The following is a 23,154-nucleotide window of genomic DNA, read 5'->3' on the forward strand; positions in this document are numbered from 1 at the left end:
TCCTTTTTCACCCTCTGGCAGAGGGGGAAATTGAACCCAGGTGAGTGCACTAAGCACTGGGCTAAAAGTTATAAGGTGGGAAGTGGCACCACCACTGTGCTGATGGTTTATGGCATATTCAGCATCTGAGCCAGCCCCACTTATGTTCCAGTTAATTTATTTTCTTTTTTCTTAAGCAGAGGCAGTAATACATAGTAAATGTGAGACTTCATTGCCTTGGCTGGCATTGCAGGACACAAAAGAGCAACATCACAGAGTGGCAGTGGGAAGGAAAGTCATGCCTAAAGGAAAAAGTAACAGGAAAAAAAATAACTAGTCTGCTTGTGGCAAGATCAGTTAGTTGATCTGGAATAAGGGCATCATTTTGTTTTCACTGTTGTATGAATTCAAAAACGGGTCCAATATTCCAATACCAGAAAGTCTTTTAGCATCTTGGTTAATTATAAGTAATGCAATCACACTTACTAAACTCTGTCGTACTCCCTCACACTTCCACGCTCTGGGCTCCATCACCATATACTCTTTGGCTTGCTTTGATCATGCCATTAACTGAAAATCTAAAGCAGCAGCAGAACTAATTAGAGACTGGAGTTCTCATCCAAGCCGGAGAAGACTTAGTGGACTGAGCACTAGATATGGCATAGCTAGTTTCTCAGCTATCACATGTTCAAAGTCTGGCCGAATCAATTCAGCCCTTCGCTATGTTCAGGCCATATAGCTGACTATACAAATCTTTCAAAAGAGACCAAGTCCTGGCAAGAGAATGCAGCTACTGAAATGCCTTAACTATCTACAGATCACTAGTCTCAGGACATCTACAATTCCTTTACTTCAGGAAACAACTGAAAGTAATAAACTCATCCATAAATGAAAGTACCTACCTTTTATTTTTATAGGTTCATTTATAAACCATGTATGGCTTGAGCAGCTGTAAAATGCTTAGCCCTGGACCCACTGAAGTTAATGGAAGTTGTATCATTAGCTTGAGGGGAAGCAGGGTTTGTGTTATGAAATTAAAACCCACCACAACTTACATGAGCTATCCATAGTGAGTGGCAGTAAAGAACCCCAGCTGATCTGGCTTATGGAAACATTGGCAATATTCCTCTCATTTTTCAGGAATAAAATAGAAGAATTTTAAAAATCAGAAGCAATAAACCAAATAGACACATGTTGCAGCATGTCTACTAGTCTTAGTCACAGCAGTTCACTGGTCTTGGGTGCTTAGGGACTGTGAAGGGAAGCAATTTCCAATGCTGGAGGCCCTTGTTGGAGAGAAGTCACTGCAGCCAGCCTCAGAGTCTCACCTCGTGAACCAATAGCAAGAGTATTCGAGATGCTCTTATCTGCTGTAGGGGGAAATAGAGCAAGGGGCAGCCTGCAAGACAGCCAGATTCCAGACCATTCAGGCCTTTAAAAGTTATCAATCGTCATCCACATTTTGAATTGCATCCCAAAGTCAATGTAGAACAGCACAGATGGTATGTGCTCAGAAGCTGTCCTACTTCAGCAGGTGGACAGCTGCTGCGTGCTCCTGGGTATTAAGCAGAGTGTATTCAGATTATGGATAACACTGGAAAAGCACTGTAGATGGTGCCAGTTTTGGCAAAGTTCCCTTTTCAACAGTCTGACTGTCAAATCCCCCATGTTAATCTGCTGACTCTGCCCCTGACAGGTGAAAAGGAGCGTTGAGAACAGCTATGAGCATGAGCACTGGGGAAATGAAAAAGGCAGGCTGGAAATGAGGAAAAAATAGACTAAGTGAAGAGAAAGAATACAGTAAATTATGACAGACAGACAGATACTGTTGTACTCTTTCACTAGAAGAATTTATTTCAATCCCTTTGCACCGTTTGATATAGAAAATTTCAAGGGAAATACAGGTGTCTCTGGCAACGCTTTTGCCTGACCCGACTCTATCTATATAGAAGCTGATAGCCAAGTATTTACTTGATTACCTAGAAGCAGGTGTGACAAAACCAATCTTGTTCTTGTTTATTTTAGCAGTATCACTCCAGTCAGTATTACAAAGAGTCTGTCAGAAAGCTATTATTTCAAAAGGATGTAAGCTATGGCTGTACATTTGCTCTGGTCTGAAATTCACTAATACAGTGCAATTTCCAGACCTGGATAAAAAAAATGTTTGCATGATTTGTAAAAAAATAGGAGGCCAACCCCGCTTTACTCACACAAGTGAATCGAAGAGGAGAGTAAGGGAGCATTGAAGCCAATGGGACTACTCCCATGAGTAAGAGTTAAAGGATCAGGCTCTATATTTGTCCTTTAAAATGGGTGCGTAGGTGGGAAGAGAAAAGGGCCAGATTCTCAAGTGGTATAAATTAATGTAATCACTAATTTACACCAGCAGAGGATCTGACCCTATATGAGTAGTGCTAAATTCTTCCCTCGGGTATTCATGTGCAGATCCCACTAACTTCAATGAGACTTGAGTAGAATTTAGTTGTTGTTTCTTCACACCATGCTCACTCCCACATAGGATATGAGCTCTGGTGTGAAAACATACTCTGCCAGAAGCATTTCTCCAATGTTTCCTTTTGTAAGCAATAGATCCTCTTTGTAAATTCTGTAAAACATGGTGGATAAAAAATTTAACTTCCTTTGCAACTACAGAAATCATTTCCCAGTGGCATTTTGCAAACATTCAGCTAAAATGGGCACTCTTCCTTTTTTTAAAGTGTCAAATGGATAAAAAAAACCTAAACTCCTATGTTGATTAGTTTTGCTTAGCATTTTCCCAGAAGAGTTGGTACTTACATAAACCTGAGCTCTGATTCTCTTCTGACTAAGACTTCCCGAAGCCTCTGGATCTTTGCCATCTCCAATTCGATTTCCTCAGGCATCATTGTTGTTTCAGCCATTGAGATGATGTCAAGTTGATCTACGTGTATGAAGGAAGACAGGAAATGAATGAGGATGGACAAACTGACTTAGCAGGACCTTTAAAGAATGCAACTTAATCACAGAGGTGCCAGGCCATGGTGCAATTAATGTGGGTAGCAAGGAACATAGTAGCTGGATGGTAGGTGGACTGGTCCTTTCTTGTTTTGCTGGGTACTTTCAATGATTTTTAATCATTTAAAAATAAAAGGATTCCTATAAATCTCTAATACGATTTGACGTGTGTTTCAGTAAGTCAGAATATATTACAACTCATAAGAAAGCCTAACCTATGGTAACCCAGTATACAGTGAGAGCTGCTGTGTCTTATTTTACATCACTACAGACTTTTAAAATATAGCAATATAACTGCATTGGAAGAGATATGGACAAAATGAACTAATAAGAATTTTCTATCTATCTAATTCCTATGATTCTTCCTGGCACTCCATTGATTTAAATGAGACAAGCAGTTAAAAGGGCAGCCCAGAGAAATGCTAGTAATCATGATTTCCATTGAAATCAGGTGGAGTGGAGGATACACAGTACTTTGCATGAGGTGTTCAGCAGGTGGCAGGATCAAGCAGGCCCCTTTTATTATTATTTTTGTGTAATTGACATGTTCTCTCTTCCCTATTGGTAGAAGTAGGTACTATCAGTCTACAGAGAGTTGCTTTGGGAAGCAGGAGTCTGACCTCCGGAAACCTTATACTGATGTTTTATCACATTTATTTATCTTGGCCAAGATTTTCAAACGTGACTAATGATTTTGGGGTGCTTTAGTTTTTGGGAAGCAACTTAAAGAGGCTTGGTTTTCAGACAGTGCTGAGCACTTGCCCTCTGAAAATCAGGCCCCTTTAGTCTCAGATTAAATAACAAAAACTGAGACACCCAAACTCACTAGCTACATTTGAACACCCATATGTACAGGACACAAATGAAATTATAGCATTAGCTGCATTTCTGAATTAGGAGAATGCAGCTCTAGCCAATTACAAGGAAACAAATTCTGAAAGTACCACCATAAAGACCAGGCCCAGGCAGCTGAACATAACTTCTTACAAAGAAGACTTGGAATATGAATAAAGCTACAGTCCCCTCTGTGGCGTTATCCATCTTCAAGCACTATCAATCTCCTTATGTTTTCCTTTTTACTCTACCCAACTGCTCTTAAGGTCTCATATTACAGTGACCATCTAGTGGTTAGGGCACTGGCATGGGTTCAGTTCCCTGCTCTGCCATGGCCTTCTTGTGAGACCTTGGGCAAGTCACTTAGCCTCTCCGTGACCCATTCATTAAATTGCGGAAAAATACTTTACTATCTCACAGGGGTGTTGTGAGAAGAACATTAAGAAGATTGTGAAGTGCTTTGAGATCTAATGATGGAAAGTGCTGTATAAGAAATAGACATTATTATTATTATTAACACAGAGGAAGACATCCAGATCTGGTTTTCCTCAGAATACCCGCAATCAACATGGCTTCTGTATTAGCTAACTCACCAATACCTATTCTTGGAAAGTCGAAGAGAATTGGGAAAATACCAGAGGACTGAAAAAAAGCAAATATAGAATCAATCTTCAAAAAAGGAAAGAAGAGTTACCCTGGCAACTATAGACTGGCAATTTCAGTTCCTAGTAAAACAATGGAGCAAATATGAAAAGAAAAGTAAAATCACTAAATGGCTAGAAGATAACAGAACCATGAGCAAAAGTAGCACAGATTTATAAAGAACAAAAGTTGATAGCTTTTTTAATAAAACTACAAAACTGATAGATGAAGGAATGTTATACAGTATATTTGGAAATTAAAAATTTTATTATCAGCATTAAGCCAAACTGACTTGATTCTGTCTCATGGACTGGAAACAACCTAAAGGACCTAAATAAGGAGAAAATTATAGATGATGATGATGTATTTCATTTAGGAGAGGTTTCTAGCTGGTATCAGTATTAGGTCCCATCTTACTGAATATTATTATTAGTGACCAGTGGAGTGAGCAGCACATTAATGAAAAGTATATATACTATTAAACAGAGGCCTTAAGATAACAGAAATAATTCTTAGGAATTTTGAGAGGTGAGAAATATGGGCATGAGGCAACAAAATGGGATTCATCTTAGAAAACAGTTATCCATCTGGGTGCAAATAATCTGATATGCAAATATTCAAAGTGAAGGAGAAACACTTAGACACATCCTTCCCTCTGCTATACACTGCAAAGGGCAGCAAAACAGGTCAAAAAATGTGCATGAGGGAACCATCCCTCTATAACATGCTTCCCCCGGACACCACAGAAGCCCCTCTGATGAAGGTCCCTGGGGCTGGAGCTTTGCAGTTCTAATGGGTGCCAGGCTAAAGGAAAGGGAGCAGACTATGACCACGACTTGCTTCCTCTGCAAAATGGAGATTTTTTTCAGTTAGAACATTGTTAGAATCTCTTCCATAGGCAGGGGCATGATCTAGATGTTCTAATAGGAGCTGGAAATGACCTATTTCTATGATTTATATGATTCTCTGCATTGTGAAACTTGTGGCCAGATTTTCCAAAAAGCTCTTCTGAAAATCCAGTCACTTATTTTGGTGCCTAAATGAGAGCTGAACTCCAACCCTTCTGGAAATTCTGGCCTTAGTCCCTATTGCAAAGCCCTTCCAGCCCTGGCCTGTCTGGGATCAAGGGACCACTGTAGTTCTGAACTTCAATCCAAAACATGTACCACTTTGTGCTACCACAAGACCAATGGGCAGAATTACATATAATATCCAGTGGAAGGTTTCAGAGTGGTAGCCGTGTTAGTCTATATCAGTAAAAACAACAAGGAGTTCTTGTGGCACCTTAGAGACTAACAAATTTATTTGGGCATAAGCTTTCATGGGCTATAACCCACTTCATCAGATGTATGGAGTGGAAAATACAGTAAGCAGGTATAAATATACAGCACATGAAAAGATGGGAGTTGCCTTACCAAGTGGGGGGTCAGTGCTAATGAGGCCAATTCAATTAGAGTGGATGGCCCATTCCCAACAATTGACAAGAAGGGGTGAATATCAACAGAAGGAAAATTACTTTTTGTAGTGCTAACGAGGCCAATTCAGTCATGGTGGATGTGGCCCATTCACATCTAACAAAGTAATATATGCCATCATGTGCCAGCCATGTACAGTAGCCAAACTGGACAGTCTCTACACAAAAGAATAAATGGACACAAATCAGACATCAAGAACTGTAACATTCAAAAACCAGTAGGAGAGCACTTCAGTCTCCCTGGACACTTAATAACAGACTAAAAAGTGGCCATTCTTCAACAAAAAAAACTTCAAAAGCAGACTTCAATGAGAAACTGCAGAACTGGAATTAATTTGCAAACTTGACACCATCAAATTAGGCCTGAATAAAGACTGGGAGTAGCTGGGTTAACAGAAAAAATAATTTTCCCTTTGTTGATACTCACACCTTCTTGTCTGTTGGGAATGGGCCACATCCACCATGACTGAATTGGCCTCGTTAGCACTACAAAAAGTAATTTTCCCTCTGTTGATATTCACCCCTTCTTGTCAACTGTTGGGAATGGGCCATCCACCCTAATTGAATTGGCCTCATTAGCACTGACCCCCCACTTGGTAAGGCAACTCCCATCTTTTCATGTGCTGTATATTTATACCTGCTTACTGTATTTTCCACTTCGTGCATCTGATGAAGAAGAAACACTTAGACACACAAGCTTATGCCCAAATAAATTTGTTAGTCTCTAAGGTGCCACAAGGACTCCTCATTGTTTATCCAGTAGAAGTTACAGCAGGAATCAATCTAAAGAAGCCTTGGAAGAAACCGAAACACTAGAGATTTAAACAAGGAAAATGGATTGCATTCTAATTATTAAAAAAAAATATGGAAAGTGTGGTAAAGGATCATTACTGTATTTTAAAAACCTTTTAAACTGGCCAACATGTTCATTGGCACTGGCTGGGTTACTTTTGCTTTTTGAGTCACCCAACAAATTATAATTTTTGCTTTTACTAACAAGAATCCTTTAACTGGCAAACTTACAACAGAACTGCTCAGGGCTCCAAATTTGCTCTTTGTAAAACTGCATTTCATTGCTAGATCAAAGAATCAGTAATCATCATTTTGCTTTTTGTAGCGTTCCATTGCTACAGAGTTATATTAACTGGCTGCATAAAAAATAGCTTTGATGCAAATTTATATTCCAAATACTTAAACAAGATGCAGGAAATCATCCTGATTCTACAAAGAATTAAAGCCAATAAATCTGCCAAACGTGCAAATAATACATAAAGTTTTAAAAATAGTTTTCAAGATAATGTAAAATAGAAGTGAATGTTATGTTCTACTTTAAGAATTGTAATTTTCTTCTTACCCGGTATTTATATCTACCTATAAATACCCCAGTGTTTGCTATGACCCAGACCAACCACCCCACTGTGATCTCAGGAATTCTGGAAGTGAGTATTAAAAAAAGCAGTGTGCCCAGTAGACATTTAGGGTCAGACCTTTGGCTTCTTGTTCCCTTTGCATTGTGCCAACCTGTTAAGTTTCCCCAAATTTTTAGTGCCCCCTTATAAGCTCATAGATTTTACGGCCAGAAGGGACTATTGTGACAATCTGTTTGACCTACTGCATAACACAAGCCAAAAAATTTCACCTGTATTGAGCCAGTTGAACTACATCATCTCTTTTAGAAAGACATTCATGCCAAGCTGACTGGAGTAGCTCAGGAGTGTGAATACCAACCTCACGGCAGACTGTTGAAAAGCAGGGTACACGCCCCAAATTGGTTGTGAGTTCTACATTTAGGTGTCACCAACCAAATATCAAATGTGAACTCCTCAAACACTAGTTAAAAGCCTTAACATGGAATCACAGAAAGTCCCCTTGGATACTCCAGTCTATCTTGCCACCCAGGCATATTTGCCTTTGTGATAGATGGTCCCTTACACCAAAAATCACAACAATATTCAGGTTACTCCCAGTCCCAAAGGACCAGTCATTTACCCCAGGTCAGTTGCACCTTAGATCCTACACCAAAGATAACACTTGTAGCCAATCCTATAATAAACCAAATAAAGATTTATTAACTAAGAAAAATAAATAAGAACGTTATTTACAAGGTTAAAGCAGGTAAACATATACACACAAATGAGTTACAGTCTTAAGTTCAAAAAGGTAACAGAAGCTGCTGTAATATGCAAGATCTATATGTCCTCTATGGCTAACCCAGGCTAAGTAGCTGGGGATCCCTCGCTTATGCTTAGAAATCTTGCCCTCCCCAAATCCAAGCAGCTTAGAGATGCAGTTTATTCCTGTCAGGGATTTTTATTCCCTTCCCCCAGAGTTCAAGCTAATGGGACGAATCCCCATGCACATCTCTTCTTCATGGCTGTGGCAGAGCAATCAACAAAGTCTTTTGTCCTCTGATGTTCCACAGCGGTTTGTCTGGTATCTATGGGCCTTCTTCTGTTGGGCAGGAAATAACCTTTGCTGTGGCAAATAAATTTCACACTTGGTAATGCTTCTCTCCTGACTGTGGTGGTTTACCGTTTCAGAGCAAACACTTAAATATTACCTTATAACATAAGATACAGATATTATAAGTGAGCTTAATGCATGCAGTAACTTACAAGCATTTCATAAACACTAACCACATTTTTGTAAACCTAGTACCTATTTTAACAATACTAACACACAGGTGAGCCAGACTGGTTTCCAGCTATGTATTTGTCAATGTTCAGGTGAGGCCTAGGGGCCTTGGCATGAGATGGCAACTGGTCTGCCAGCATCACAATCCAATCTCAGTGTAATGATTTTAGGTGATGGGGAGCTGCAGAGCTATGGAGGAGGCAATATAGGGCCTGAGTCTCGATAATTAGTTTCCTCTCATCATAGAGACCACACAATGCAAGGACTCTAACCACAGAGAACCTGCCTCGAGTGCAAGCCCCAACCTGAGCAGTGTGATGTGGGGCATTGCTCTAGCCCAGTGGTTCTCAACCTATTTATCATTATGGGCCGCATAGGTGGCCCACAATGTGTTACCTGGGCCACAGGTTGAGAACCACAGTGCCCCCTCCAGACTCCTATGCCCAGCACCTCCTGCCCAGAGACCCCTCCACAGGAGTGGAGCCCTGGGCAGGGAGCCGGGCAGCAGGGACCCCAGACCCCGACCCTGCGGGGCCGGCTGGCAGCCCCGACACTGATCCCACGGGGACAGCCAGCAGCCCCAGACTCCACGGGGCAAGCCAGTGACCCCAACCCCGCTAATCCAGGCAGCCGGGAACCCGGAAAACCCCCCTCCCCCAACGGCCTTTAGCACACTGCTCAACGGTGTGCTAATTGGGCCGCATGCGGCCTGCGGTTTGATAACCGCTGCTCTAGCCATATCTCTATGGTGGTGAGCATGTTGTAAGCATGCTTAAGGGAGAAGGGGGAGGCTCATTTGGCGGGTCTGTGGGGAGCTACAGCTAGAGGAAGGAATGGGAGTGAAGGAATCCAGACAAAGGGCAATTGGGAAATTTGAATGGGAGAGCCAGAGATAGGGAAGTGGGATGGGAGGAAACCTAAAGGTGGGGATGTGGGAAATCAGAGATAGGAGGGAGAGCCGTATTGGTGGAGGGGAATAAGGGACAACTCCAGAGTGGAAATGATGGATGTGACAGAGGGGAAGAGCAAGAGACTGAAGGATTTGATAATGATGAGTTTATTTAAATAAGGCAATCCATATTCATTGCTATGCAATTTAGGGTGGTACATTATTTGCCCAGAATATCCAGCTTTCCAAACATAACTTCTTAACAAGTATGACTGTGAGAACTGCTTTAACAGAGCAGCAGGAAATTCCCCTCATGTAAGAGAATCCTTAGGTGTAAAGGCAACAAAGCAGACAGTATGTTACCCACTCCAGCCCTTCCCCATGCCAGAATAGTGGGCACTCTAAAGCCATGCCAGCAGCAGGAGGGAATAGAAAGGGCATGCGCAGAGCACAGTGTGTCCTGCAGATCCTGAGACAGTAGAACAACCACTAGCAGCTCACAGTGGAAATATGATCCAGTGATGAGATCACAGAACTGGGAGTCAAAATGTCTATATCCTGTTCCTCACTTTGTTTCTACAAACTTGGGCAAGTCAACAACCTATCTGTGTTTAAGTTTCCCCACTTCTAATATGGAGGACTGTATTAATGACCCTACCTGACAGAGTGTTGTGATGTTTAAAAAACACCCTGAGCTCCTTGAATGCAAAATGCTATAAAAAAAGGCAACATGTTAAGTCTTTGAGCATGCTCTTAATATGACCCACTGGTGAGCTAGACATACACTGTTCTGATTCAAGCTCCCTTAGAATTCTGAACAAACCTCACACACAAGGCTCTGACTAGGCAGACTGCAACACACAAAAACAGCGTATCTTCATAATATGAAGGAGAAACATTCCTTTTTATTTAAAGCAAATGTGAATTGATACTGCAGTTGTGCGTGTGTGTTAGTCAACTACTTTTTAGCATATGTTATTAGAGAAATCAAAGTTCAGCCTCTGGTAATGAGCCAAGATCCATAAAGCAATAGTGAAGACACCACCAAGATTAGTCATGGGAAATGACAGCACTAGAATATTTTGCCTTTTCTGCAATCATCACAATAATTTTCAGTGGAGAAGAAAAAAGTGAAATATGAATACTGTATGAACAAAGAGGCATTAACATTAAAATAATTACTATGTAGAAATAAAACCATCAAGCTATTACATATAATGAGAGGGAATGCAGGGTAAAGCCAAAACAATTTACACATATTTTGCTTCAATCTAAATGCAGACCTGTATAGTAAAACTGCATATTAATTTAATGATGACATTTCATCCCCAGTGTGACAGCCTTAAAAGGAACATTAGCAACATGCAACAAAAAGCAACAGAAAAGAAAATGTACTTTTAGTCAATACAAAGTCTTTCAACGTGAAAAGAAAACTTTGGAAAAAGCCTGAAGTAAGGGAATGAGAAATGGAAGAATGTATAAATCAAACTGTAGGCATATTCAGGCACATTTGTAAGAAAAACAGTGGTAAAATGGGGAATAATTTCAGTACGTTACACTGTTATAGCATTGTCCATCAGAGAAGCCCACTGTGTTCTACAAACGTGAATTGATTTAGTCTCCCACAGCCCCATAAGGAGGGAATTGTTATCCACATCTTCACAGAAAACTGAGGCACAGAGAAACTGATGTGTCCAAGGTCACACAGAAACAAAGTCACAAGGTCTGTGCAAGAACCTAATATTCTGGCACCTGCTCTTATGCCACAAGCACAAAATTGTTACTATTATTACTATACAATAGTACCTGGAGGCCTGAACTGCAATCAGAGCTCCATTGTGCTAGGAGCTATACAAACACATAGTAAGAGACAGTCCCTGCCCCAAACAACTTCCAGCACAGACTTGAAAGACAAAGGTTGAAAGGGGAAAAAGAGGCACACAGAAGTAAAGTGACCTGCCTACAACCATGCAGCAGTCAGTGGTAGAGCCAGTAACAGGTCCAGTGCCGTATCTAGTGAGACTACACTGTCTCTAAGAGCATCATTCTTCCTCTTCATCCTTCACATTTCTCTTGCTTGGCAATTTGCTGCTGATAAAAGTGCCAGACAGATAGCTTTGGAGACAATATCCTACCTTTATCAACAGATCCGAGACTGCCACACTACCCTGCCACTTTGTTTCACCTCTGACTTGGAGGCTCCACCACCTTCAATTTAGTCTCCACACTCATTCAATAAACACACTCTCTGAGACTCTCAAAAGAGGATGCCAACTCATGCCAATTGTAATGGTGGCTCCTCTAATGTAGACACTTCTCCACTACGTAAGGGATCAAGAAGACCAACTTGTTTCACTCAGACTACCTAGTTTTTGTCCCTCAGATGGCAATGATTTTAGGTTGCTACTGACCTGGACAGAATTTAAACTGGCCAATATGAGGTGTAAGGGTTCCTATCCTATTCCAATCCCTGAGCCATCCCATAATAAAAAGATAATCCTAGTTAAAATTTCATAAATGTCTGGAGTTTCCATTTCAAATACAAATCAACACTTTTGCAAGTTCCCTCAATTATTCAGTAAAACACTTAAAACAACCCTTACTACTAAAGTTTCCTAAATGCTTATGGAACATATGGTTTCAAGTATATTCTGAAGACTGATTCATGTACTAAAGCTAGGACTTTCAAGAGCAGTTATATTGATGAGCCAGAGCAGAAGCAAGCTGGAGGTACAGGTTAAATGCAGATGAGAAGAGAACCAGATGGTACAGCTTAAAAATCAACATGCTTGGTGGAAACCAAAATAGCTACATTATGCAGGAAAATTAATTGGTACTGTACAAAATAATACTCTGGATAACAAACACATGTAAAGAAGATCAGGTGATTCATTTAATTGCTCACTAACTTGCCACCTGGAAACATGAACCAAATATAGCCATCTAGCCAGATATTGTACCTTGTTCTGTTCCGTGAATATGCATTCCGTTTTCTCCTGCTATGGTATTTTTAGGAATTAACATCTAGGGTGGCAAAATGGAATGGCTAATAATTAGCCTATGTTGGCAAGAAAAACACCCAAATACTCACTCCCAATCCAGGCTGCTGCAGAAATTTGTCACTGAGAGCACTCAAGATGATGTAATTTGGTGCATCAGTACAGCTTTATTTATTCAATGTATTATGCTAGAATTACCAAAGAAATCTGAATAATAGTTAAACACACTACAAATAGCTGCATTATGTTTTGTTTCTAATGTCTCTGGGGTGCACAGTGTTAATGTAATCTTAAATGGGGCGGCAAGGTTTTTCCAAGGAATAGCATCAGTACAAAAAGGGCTTGAACCAAAGCCCATTGAAGTCAATGACTTCAAAGTCAACGGACTTTGGATCAGACCCAAGTTCCCCAGCATCAGCTTAGTGGCCTATTCCACCTTCCCTGTTCATGATTATCTCTCTAAAATGTTGCAAAGAAATGTGTATTTACAAAAATAATTATTATAATCTTTACCTGTAAACACCTGTATTGGATAATGGTTAACAGTTATGTTACCTGCTACCAGTTATTATTATGTTTTTTGTACTACAGTAGCGCCTAGAGTCCCAATCAAGCCCAGGGCCCCATTGTGCTAGGCACATACAAACACATCCTATCAGACCATTCCTGCCTTGAAGAAATCTATAGTTCATTTAAAGTCATTAGTTTAGGGAAGATTTGCAACTATTTCAGCCTCTGTTCCTGCCCCAGGGCATCCGCTCCCTTCCTGGTTACTGATTGTCACCAAAACCTCTCCCTTTACACTAAAGACAGAACAGCATCTGTCTCTGCTGTTAAAGTTTAAATTACCAAAATAGAACATGTTTCCCTAGCTTACCCTCTGGAACAGGGCTGGCAGCTGCATCCAACCTTATGCACTGCGTGTTTACTGACTGCACTGCAATCATTATATAGTGTGACCACATGTACTTTATGGTCATCAATAGGGACTGCGCTCAACGTCTTCTGTTCCAGAAAGACAGCCTCTTCACATAAGCTATTGGAGGATCTCTATCAATTGTAGCGCTATGATAAGGCATTCAGGGTGGTATCAGGGTTCAATAGGCCAGCTATTTAGGGTAATATCCAGGTTATAGGCTAGCTACTTAGAAATGCATCAGAGCTCTATAGGTCATCCATTTGATTACATATACATGACTAGTTCTACCATTCTACCCAGTAGAGTGCAGCAACGGAAACATATAATAGCCTGTAAAGCTGCTAGTACAATACATGGGGAGTTAGTAGTGGAGCAAAGTGCTAATGTTGCACTGCTATTATATGCACTGAAGTTCCCAAAGCCACTTGGTTTCCAAAGCTTTGGTATGCCAAATACTGGGGAGAACATGAGGTTATTCAGCCTCCAGCATGAAAGGAAGGATTTTTCTGGCTGCATAAGTGCTAAAACATCTCTTCTTTCTCCCACTTGGGATGAGCAGCATAGCTATTCATTCTGGAATCACTGGCCTGGGCTGCAACTGAAGTTGTACCACAAAGGGTGAAGTTGGGGAGAGCCAAGAGAACACACCCAGAGCCCACACAAACAGAGCAAGGCATCATGTACTTCCACACAAACTTCCTCATGGATTGACTTTACAAAAACTAGACAAGCCATTTACAACACAAACTTTGCTTCTCTACAAAAGAAAAAGGACACTAAACTATCTAAACTGCTACATGCCACAAGGAGCCACAACAGTAGTTCCCTTAACCCACCCAACAATATTGTTAATCTTTCCAGCTATACTCTTAGCCCAGCAGAAGAGTCTGTCCTATCTCGGGGCCTCTCCTTTTGTCCCTCCAGGCCCACGAACATGATACAGTTCTGCGGTAACCTAGAATCCTACTTTCGATGTCTCCGACTCAGAGAATATTTCCAACACACCTCTGAACAACATACTAACCCACAGAATCCTTCCTACCAACACTACAAAAAAAAGGATTCTGCGTGGGACTCCTCCTGAAGGTCGAAACAACAGACTGGACTTCTACATAGATTGCTTCCGTCGACGTGCACAGGCTGAAATTGTGGAAAAGCAGCATCACTTGCCCCATAACCTCAGCCATGCTGAACACAACGCCATCAACAGCCTCAAGAACAACTCTGACATCATAATCAAAAAGACTGACAAAGGAGGTGCTGTCGTCATCATGAATAAGTTGGAATATGAACAAGAGGCTGCTAGGCAGCTCTCTAACTCCACATTCTACAGGCCATTATCCTCTGATCCCACTGAGGATTACCATTAAAAATTACACCATCTGCTCCAGAAACTCCCTGTACAGCACAGGAACAGATCTGTACAGACACATCTGTACAGAACCCCGACCAGGGGTATTCTATTTGCTACCCAAGATCCATAAACCTGGAAATCCTGGACGCCCCATCGTCTCAGGCATTGGCACCCTAACAGCAGGATTGTCTGGCTATGTGGACTGTCTCCTCAGGCCCTTCACTACCAGCACTCCCAGCTATCTTCGAGACACCACTGACTTCCTGAGAAAACTACAATCCATTGGTGATCTTCCAGAAAACACCATCCTGGCCACTATGGATGTAGAAGCCCTCTACACCAACATTCCACACAAAGATGGACGACAAGCTATCAGGAACAGTATCCCCGATAATGCCACGGCAAACCTGGTGGCTGAACTTTGTGATTTTGTCCTGACCCACAACTATTTCACATTTGGGGACAATATATACCTTCAAGTCAGTGGCACTGCTACGGGTACCCGCATGGCCCCACAGCATGCCAACATTTTTATGGCTGACTTAGAACAACGCTTCCTTAGCTCTCGTTCCCTAACGCCCCTACTCTACATGCGCTACATTGATGACATCTTCATCATCTGGACCCGTGGAAAAGAAGCCCTTGAGGAATTCCACCATGATTTCAACAATTTCCATCCCACCATAAACCTCAGCCTAGACCAGTCCACACAAGCGGTCCATTTCCTAGACACTACTGTGCTAATAAGCGATGGTCACATAAACACCACCCTATACCGGAAACCTACTGACCGCTATACTTACCTACATGCCTCCAACTTCCATCCAGGACACACCACACGATCGATTGTCTACAGCCAAGCTCTAAGATACAACCGCATTTGTTCCAATCCCTCAGACAGAGACAAACACCTACAAGCTCTCTATCAAGCATTCTTAAAACTACAATACCCACCTGCTGAAGTGAAAAAACAGATTGACAGAGCCAGAAGAGTACCCAGAAGTCACCTACTACAGGACAGGCCCAACAAAGAAAATAACAGAACGCCACTAGCCATCACCTTCAACCCCCAACTAAAACCTCTCCAGTGCATCATCAAAGATCTACAACCTATCCTGAAAGATGATCCCTCACTCTCACAGATCTTGGGAGACAGACCTGTCCTCGCTTACAGACAGCCCCCCAACCTGAAGCAAATACTCACCAGCAACCACACACCGTACAACAAAAACACTAAACAAACCCCGCTGCCAACTCTGTCCACATATCTATTCAAGTGACACCATCATAGGACCTAATCACATCAGCCATGTCATCAGGGGCTCGTTCACCTGCACATCTACCAATGTGATATATGCCATCATATGCCAGCAATGCCCCTCTGCCATGTACATTGGCCAAACTGGACAGTCTCTATGCAAAAGAATAAACAGACACAAATCTGACATCAGGAATCATAACATTCAAAAACCAGTAGGAGAACACTTCAACCTCTCTAATCACTCAGTGACAGACGTTAAGGTGGCAATTTTGCAACAGAAAAGCTTCAAAAACAGACTCCAACAAGAAGCTGCTGAACTTGAATTAATGTTCAAACTAGATACCATTAACTTAGGTTTGAACAGAGACTGGGAATGGCTTGGTCATTACACTAATTGAATCTATTTCCCCATGTTAAAGTATCCTCACACCTTCGTGTCAACTGTCCAAAATGGGCCATCTTGATTATCACTTCAAAAGTTTTTCTCCCCTGCTGATAATAGCTTCTCTTAATTAATTAGCCTCTTACAGTTGGTATGGGTACTTCCACCTTTTCATGTTCTCTGTATGTATAAATATCTTCTTACTGTATGTTCCATTCTATGCATCCAATGAAGTGGGCTGTAGCCAACGAAAGCTTATGCTCAAATAAATTTGTTAGTCTCTAAGGTGCCACAAGTACTCCTGTTCTTTTTCTTTGAAAATGCTCTCTCCAGTCCTTGGTCCTGCTGCAGAAACCACTTACAGTTTGAAAAGGCACTGGTGGTCAAGAGTGACCCTTTCATCTACGTATTACATCCAGCATCTCATAGTTCAAGTGATCAGAAATCCTACAATCTTTAGACCTGCATAGAGAAATTCAGACATTCACATGATCACAAGGATGATCACAAGGAATTATCACGTATTTAAGCTTACTTTTGACTATCAGTAAGTAAGAAATTAAGTTTGATAAATGATCTCCTAGTGGTATTTAGAATCATTTGAAATAGTGCTCTCGGATGCAGAGTAAATATCACTATGTTACAGTTGAAGGGAATAAAAACTCCTTTTTCCTAGTGTGTGTCAAGATAATAGCTGCAGTTACACAGTGTTAGTGTAAATTACTTCTTATGTAATCAAAGTGGAAATTAGGGAATCTGGGATATATTAACGATGTAATTAACAACTGAGAAAAGCATATGCACTCTGAATAGACAAATTGAACAAATATGTACTGTATACTAAACACAGCAAGCTTAGAACACACTGTTTTGATATTTTGTTGAACTAAATGCTAATTCTTCATTTGGAGAAAAAAGTGTGCAAATAATATGACTAGTTCTTCTGCCCTATTCAGCTTCTTTCTCTCATTCAATATTGGATCTGCCTCTCTATCTTGCTTGGCATCAACATTCAATATCAGCTAATAAGGTGTCACTTTGTTTATTTAATACAAAATAATAATAGCACAGCAGAGCCCACTTATGCTCTGCACAGCTGGGGGTCCATTATAATTTATTTCTATGTATTTATTTCAATTTTTTTAAGTGCTCTGATAGACCAACATTTAATAAGCACATGTACATGACTTTAAAGAATTAAATCAAAAGCGGAGTTTCATTATAAGTGTGATCAAGAGGCTTCACTGATAAAAACCATTAGAAACTAGTCCACGCTTGCTACATTACCTCCTCCCAAACTATAAATGCTTGCTTGTCAGATACAGTTAGAAGCAACCATGTTCAAACAGAATTGTCTGTTTGTTGAATAGGATGGGACAGCACAGTTATAGCACTATGTTGTGTAATTTATACTCCAAACATAAAACTGGCACAGTTAGACTTCTGCACAAAACAGTCTGCACAAGCCCTTAGATTTCCACTTTAAAATGGTGCCTAGCTTACAAGCCACAACATGACCCAATTTTAAAATTAGGTGAGCAGAGACTATAAAGATTACCCATGTGTCCAATTGCTTGCATGCTTTTCCAAAAATCAGTGCCCTCTTTGCTCCATATTTAACAATCTCTCATATAAAGAGATTATTTTTGAGTTGCTTATATTATAGTTTCTCTTCCTTATCTTCAATCCTTGCCCTTTTATTTTTGCATTATTTACCATTGCAAAAGGCCTGTTGGCAGCACTCCATTTCCTTCTGTTCCTGGATTCTATATGCAGTATCCTCAGTGAGATCTCTCCTGAAATACCAAGGCCAGATTCAAAGCGTAAAATATTAACTCATTCCACTCATTTTGACTTCTCTTGTCTGATACTTGGAATATCTTTTCTATCTGGTTGTGACCAGAATTGTGCATAATGTGTCACATTCCATTCAGGCTAATATAAGAAGGTGTATCTCCATGCCTACTGTTCAGAATGAGATTCTTTACTGCCTTGTATCTGGTGTACATTAGGTATACAGACCATTGCAATATCCTAGGTGACAAATAAGACTAGTATAAAAATTTAATCTGAAGTGGACCTACTTTTCCCTTTCTAAGATTCAACCACTTCTACTTGGAGAGATATAGGCCTTGATTCAGCAAAATTGATTGCCAATTAGGGATGAGTTTTTAGCATGTGCTTAAGTGCTTTGCTGAGTCAGGGCCTCAATGGTTAAATAATTTCTCCAGCTTTATATATTATGGACAATATCCTGCTATTGTCCCCTATGTAAAGATCAGTGTCAAGATATGTCCATAAAATTAAGGTACATCTAAACATCTTGTTTGACTTTTACTGTCTCCCAAAAAATCTATCAAATTCTTTCCTTTGTCTTGTTTATTCCCCTGAGAAAATTGGGAGATGTAATTAATCCTGGCTCAATATTTTGTCAATTTTTAACAGTTCCAATTTCCTAAGTGTATAATTATGCAACCCCTCAGCATTATACTCTTTCTACTTGAAAAAAGATATTCCTAGTTTGAGAACCTTCAACATTTCCTCATTAACTGTGGAAAAAAAGTCTTCATTCCAGCTTATATTGACATCCTTAACAATGAGCTAATCTCTCACTAACTGTTCCCTCAGTCTTGTCCACTGATCAAGGCCCTGTATTTGGTAGCAAGTTAGACACCTAAATTTGGTGGCAGGCCCCTTGTTCTTGTGGAACTCTAGAGTGACACACTGGACATTTTAAATTAAATTAAATTAAATATGTGCATGAATACAATCAGGCCAACAGCCATTCTTTATTTTATTATTAAATTCCGTTCATTTTACACTACCCCTAAATGTTCAGTGTTCCTCGGATTTTTGTACTTATAATACCTAACAAGCATTGTAGAAGTTGTCTGCTGGGTGAAGCTGGAGGTTTTGGTAACTGTGTAGGGGATAGTTGGGGCTTGAGCATCCAAGAAGTCTTGGGAGGTGGTTTCGGACTGCGTGATAACATTAGTTGGACATTTCTGCTAAAACGATCATTTGTAAAACAGTTAGCAAAGTTGATGTAAAAGCAGAGTTGAGGCAATATAAGTTACAAGTACAGTAAATTTACTCTGATAAAATGTAAGAAAATAATTACACTGCTAACAATATTTGTCATCATTAATAAAAAAGTTAATAATTAAAATGTTAGCATTAGTCTTCAGAGCTAGCACCCGACTGAAGTGAATGGAGCAGTCACACCTCTCAGAGCTATTGTTTCGTGCTATCTGCAGACTCAGGCAGATTTCACTGAATCATCCTCTGTCGAGTCACATTTAGGAGGTTTTATTTATGACGACATGGGCTAGAGTTATAATTTTTTTAATTAAAGTTTAACATCTGGAGCACTGTTCTGCAGAACAAGGTGGATTCTGAGACAAAATCCAGAGCTGATAAGTAGATGAGGCCCTGCCTATGATTAAAGTCAACAATGATGAAAAATTGAGTTTCGTCCCAGATGTCCTCTTCTGCGCAGGAAATGGAAGAAGTTCAGGTCTTGAAGAACCCCCAAATGTCTTACCTAATGGCTTCTTAGAAGGGGGGCAGACTTTACACAGGGTTTTGGGGCCAGATCTTCATCTGGGATAAAATGGGCAAGGCTCCACTGAAGTGTATACCAGCTGAGTATCCAGTCCTTACATGTGGCACTCTGCATAGCCAGAAATTATATTGCAATTTATTGGTTCCAAGATTCTCTCTCATCTGTAGAGAATCAAAGTATTCATCCTGTCAAATGAAACCATCTAGCGGATGGAAAGACAATCCACCCACTTCAAAATAATGTGCTGTCTTTCCTTGCATTTTACTCCATCTGGATCTGAGAGTGTTTTCCTATACAAGTAGCTGATTCAGTACTATAGGGCAATATGGTACCTAATTATCTGTAATGAGACTCAGTTGTATCTGATTTGGTGCTGTTTTGTAGTACTCTAGTTATAATGTATATGTAATTTTGCTGCCGTTAAGATCTTTAATCTTTTTTAAATAATGCTACCTGTTTATATAGTGCCTTTAATCTGTGTCTCTCAGTACCCTTGACATCCCCTGCTTACTCCTAGGGATGGGAGGTTAATAATTTACACTGTGTAGGCCAGTATTCAGAGTGGCAGCCGTGTTAGTCTGTATCAGCAAAAAGAACAAGGAGTACTTGTGGCACCTTAGAGACTAACACATTTATTTAAGCATAAGCTTTTGTGGGCTAAAACCCACTTCATCGGATGCATGCAGTGTCCACTGCATGCATCTGATGTACTCCCCGTTCTTTTTGCTGTATAGGCCAGTAGTAAATTACAATCTCGACCCTTCTACCCCATGCTGGCTCAGTGACCCTGACTGGCAAGTAAGGAGTGGAGCCGTGGTTCTTCTCATTCGCTACTACTCCCCATCTACCTGCTCTAGGGAAGCAGTTGGCAGGTAAGAAGCCCTGCTTACTGTTATGCACCCAGTGTCTCCCAGACCCATGGTTCAAATAGCCTTCACCAGGATATGAGCGGGTTTCTTATTTCCTTGGACAAGCATATAGTCCATGTCATAATCTAGCTCTCAGAGAGGACTTCCTCACCACTGCACCTACCGCAGGAATATGTCCCATTTCAAAATGTTGCTCAGATAAATATTTTCTAATATAGTTATGTGGTAACACAGTTTTTAGTATGAGGTTAATGAGCCATTGGACACCATCTTCTCTAAAGAAATACCATTCTTTAAAGTCAGCTTTATCCTGAGGGAACTGTTGCAAGGCAAGCAGTTTTCTCACCTGACATCCCAGTCTGGATCTCAGTAAATCTCCATTTTAAAAGCCTGGGTCCCACTACCTTCCCTGTGATGCATAGGTAGAACTTACGTCAGTCAATGGGAATTATACATCAAAGGCAGAAAATGGCCTTATGCCTCTAAAATAGTACCATGTCCTTGGTGTATGTGGTGGCTGTAAGTACATCTCCAGCAGTCCTTTTACTAGTGTCACTGGCTTTACAATTATTATAACTGCTATATTATTGCCCTGATCACATGGACTGTGCCTGTACATTTTTTGCAATTTCTTATTTATCTTGTCTTTTTCCTAGCTCAGTATATTTTCATCTGACAGATGCTTTACTGTTCAAGATGAATTTTCACTCCTGATTTAGGGGGTCTTCTTTCTTGCACTTACATAAACACTTACTCTACAATACAGCACAGATTTTTATTACATTGAAATTGAAGAGTCCAACTGTTTATAACATTCTGTTCAGAATGTGAAAGGTTTTTTAGTGCTTGTCACTTGGATCTTATCAGCTGGGTATTCTATGCCAATATATCAAAGTTACTGTCTGTGATGGATTTGAAGCAGCTCTGTAATAAGAACATAAGAAAAGCCATACTGGTCAGACCAAAGGTCCATTTAGCCCAGTATCTTGTCTTCCAACAGTGGCCAATGCCAGGTGCCCCAGAGGGCATGAGCAGAACAGGTAATTATCAAGTGATCCATAATAATTTATGAATACTGTGCATTGACCTGGTTACAGGGATATTTACTGTAGAATGTATTGTTTTAGTTGAATAGAGAACTGTAAGAAAAATCAAGCAGGAAAGAAAAGGAATAGCACAGGATAAGCCACATCTCTGCAAACACTTGGGGGTTTATTAAGAGACAGTGTCAGACTGGGCTGTGGGTGGTCATGCCAAGTGACTAGAGCAGGAGTCAGTAGCCAAGAATCAGAGCCAGGCCTCAGAACTAGAGTAAGAGGCCAAAGCCAAAGGCAGAAGTCAGGAATTAGCATCAAGGGTCAGAGCTGGAGTCAGAAGCCACATGTCAGAATGAAGGGTTAAAAACCAGGATTCCTGGAGTGGGCCAAGGCAGGAGGAGGGCTAGAACAAGACTGAAAATAAACAGATACAGGCTCTAGTACAACCATAAGCAAATGCTCTGAACTACCTCTTCCCCTGTTGCTGGTCTTAAAAGCAGGTCTGGTGATCCCCTCAGCCAGTTGGGCAGTTTGGCCAATCAGACAGCACAAGTGGGGCCAGCTGCGCTTGTTAGACTACTTGTGGGTTAAGCTAGCAGGTAAGCAGGCTAGCTGTGGTTTCTTACTCCTGACACAATGCTAGGATAGGAAAAGGCCTGGAAATAGAGATTAGAAAAATTGTGACAGGTTTAAAAAAAGAACATTACTGAAGAGGGATGGAGTTGTTTCAAGGAACCAGGCAGCTACCCACTATGGTATCTGAAGAAGTTAGACTGCCTAGGTTGCTGTCAGGGGATGGTAAGAGTTTAGGTGAGATATGTGTAGACTGTTATTTAAAATCCTTTTTCTCTAAGTACTTTGTTCCTACTGTTAAAATAAACAATATTTTGATTTAAGAAGGCTGTTAGGTCACTAAATACACCACTGGTCCCAGACTCTGAAGGAAAGAACCATGGATGTCTGGTTGGACCTACTGGGTAAGAACAATGAGTGATATGCAGGGTATTGTAGTTCAGAGCTAGATCTAAGAGTGGGAGAATTATGGAATTCTAGCCCATGATAGGTAAAGGTACAAGGCTAAGATTGAGGGGGTGCTATTAGAGAAATCAGAAAAGGGACAGAGGTGTAGCTAGCCCTGCAACTGTGACATGGACTTTAATCAAACTGTTTATTTCCCTCAGAATCATTTTGCAAGCAATTTCTCTGGCTCTGAATTTTCCTTAACATTCAATTTCCCCTGTTGCCATGTCTGCATATAAAGAGTAACCAAATTAAAAATTATTCTAACTAGAGAAAGTTCTTTTCAACTTTCCTTTACGGTA

General features: G+C 40.6%; 1 protein-coding gene across 1 annotated transcript in view; it reads right to left on the reverse strand.

Moving 5' to 3' along the window:
- The window catches only part of BMERB1 (bMERB domain containing 1), an 84,176-nt gene that overhangs the window by 43,745 nt on the left and 17,277 nt on the right, over positions 1 to 23,154 (reverse strand). Inside the window, exon 2 of the mRNA XM_024210360.1 lies at positions 2,776 to 2,899. Within this exon, the coding sequence (XP_024066128.1) occupies positions 2,776 to 2,899 (124 nt within the window). The remainder of the gene's footprint in view (positions 1 to 2,775; positions 2,900 to 23,154) is intronic.

This window comes from Terrapene carolina, unplaced genomic scaffold, assembly GCF_002925995.2.
Source record: "Terrapene carolina triunguis isolate 2854851 unplaced genomic scaffold, T_m_triunguis-2.0 Scaffold93, whole genome shotgun sequence".
NCBI classification, from domain to species: Eukaryota; Metazoa; Chordata; order Testudines; family Emydidae; genus Terrapene; species Terrapene triunguis.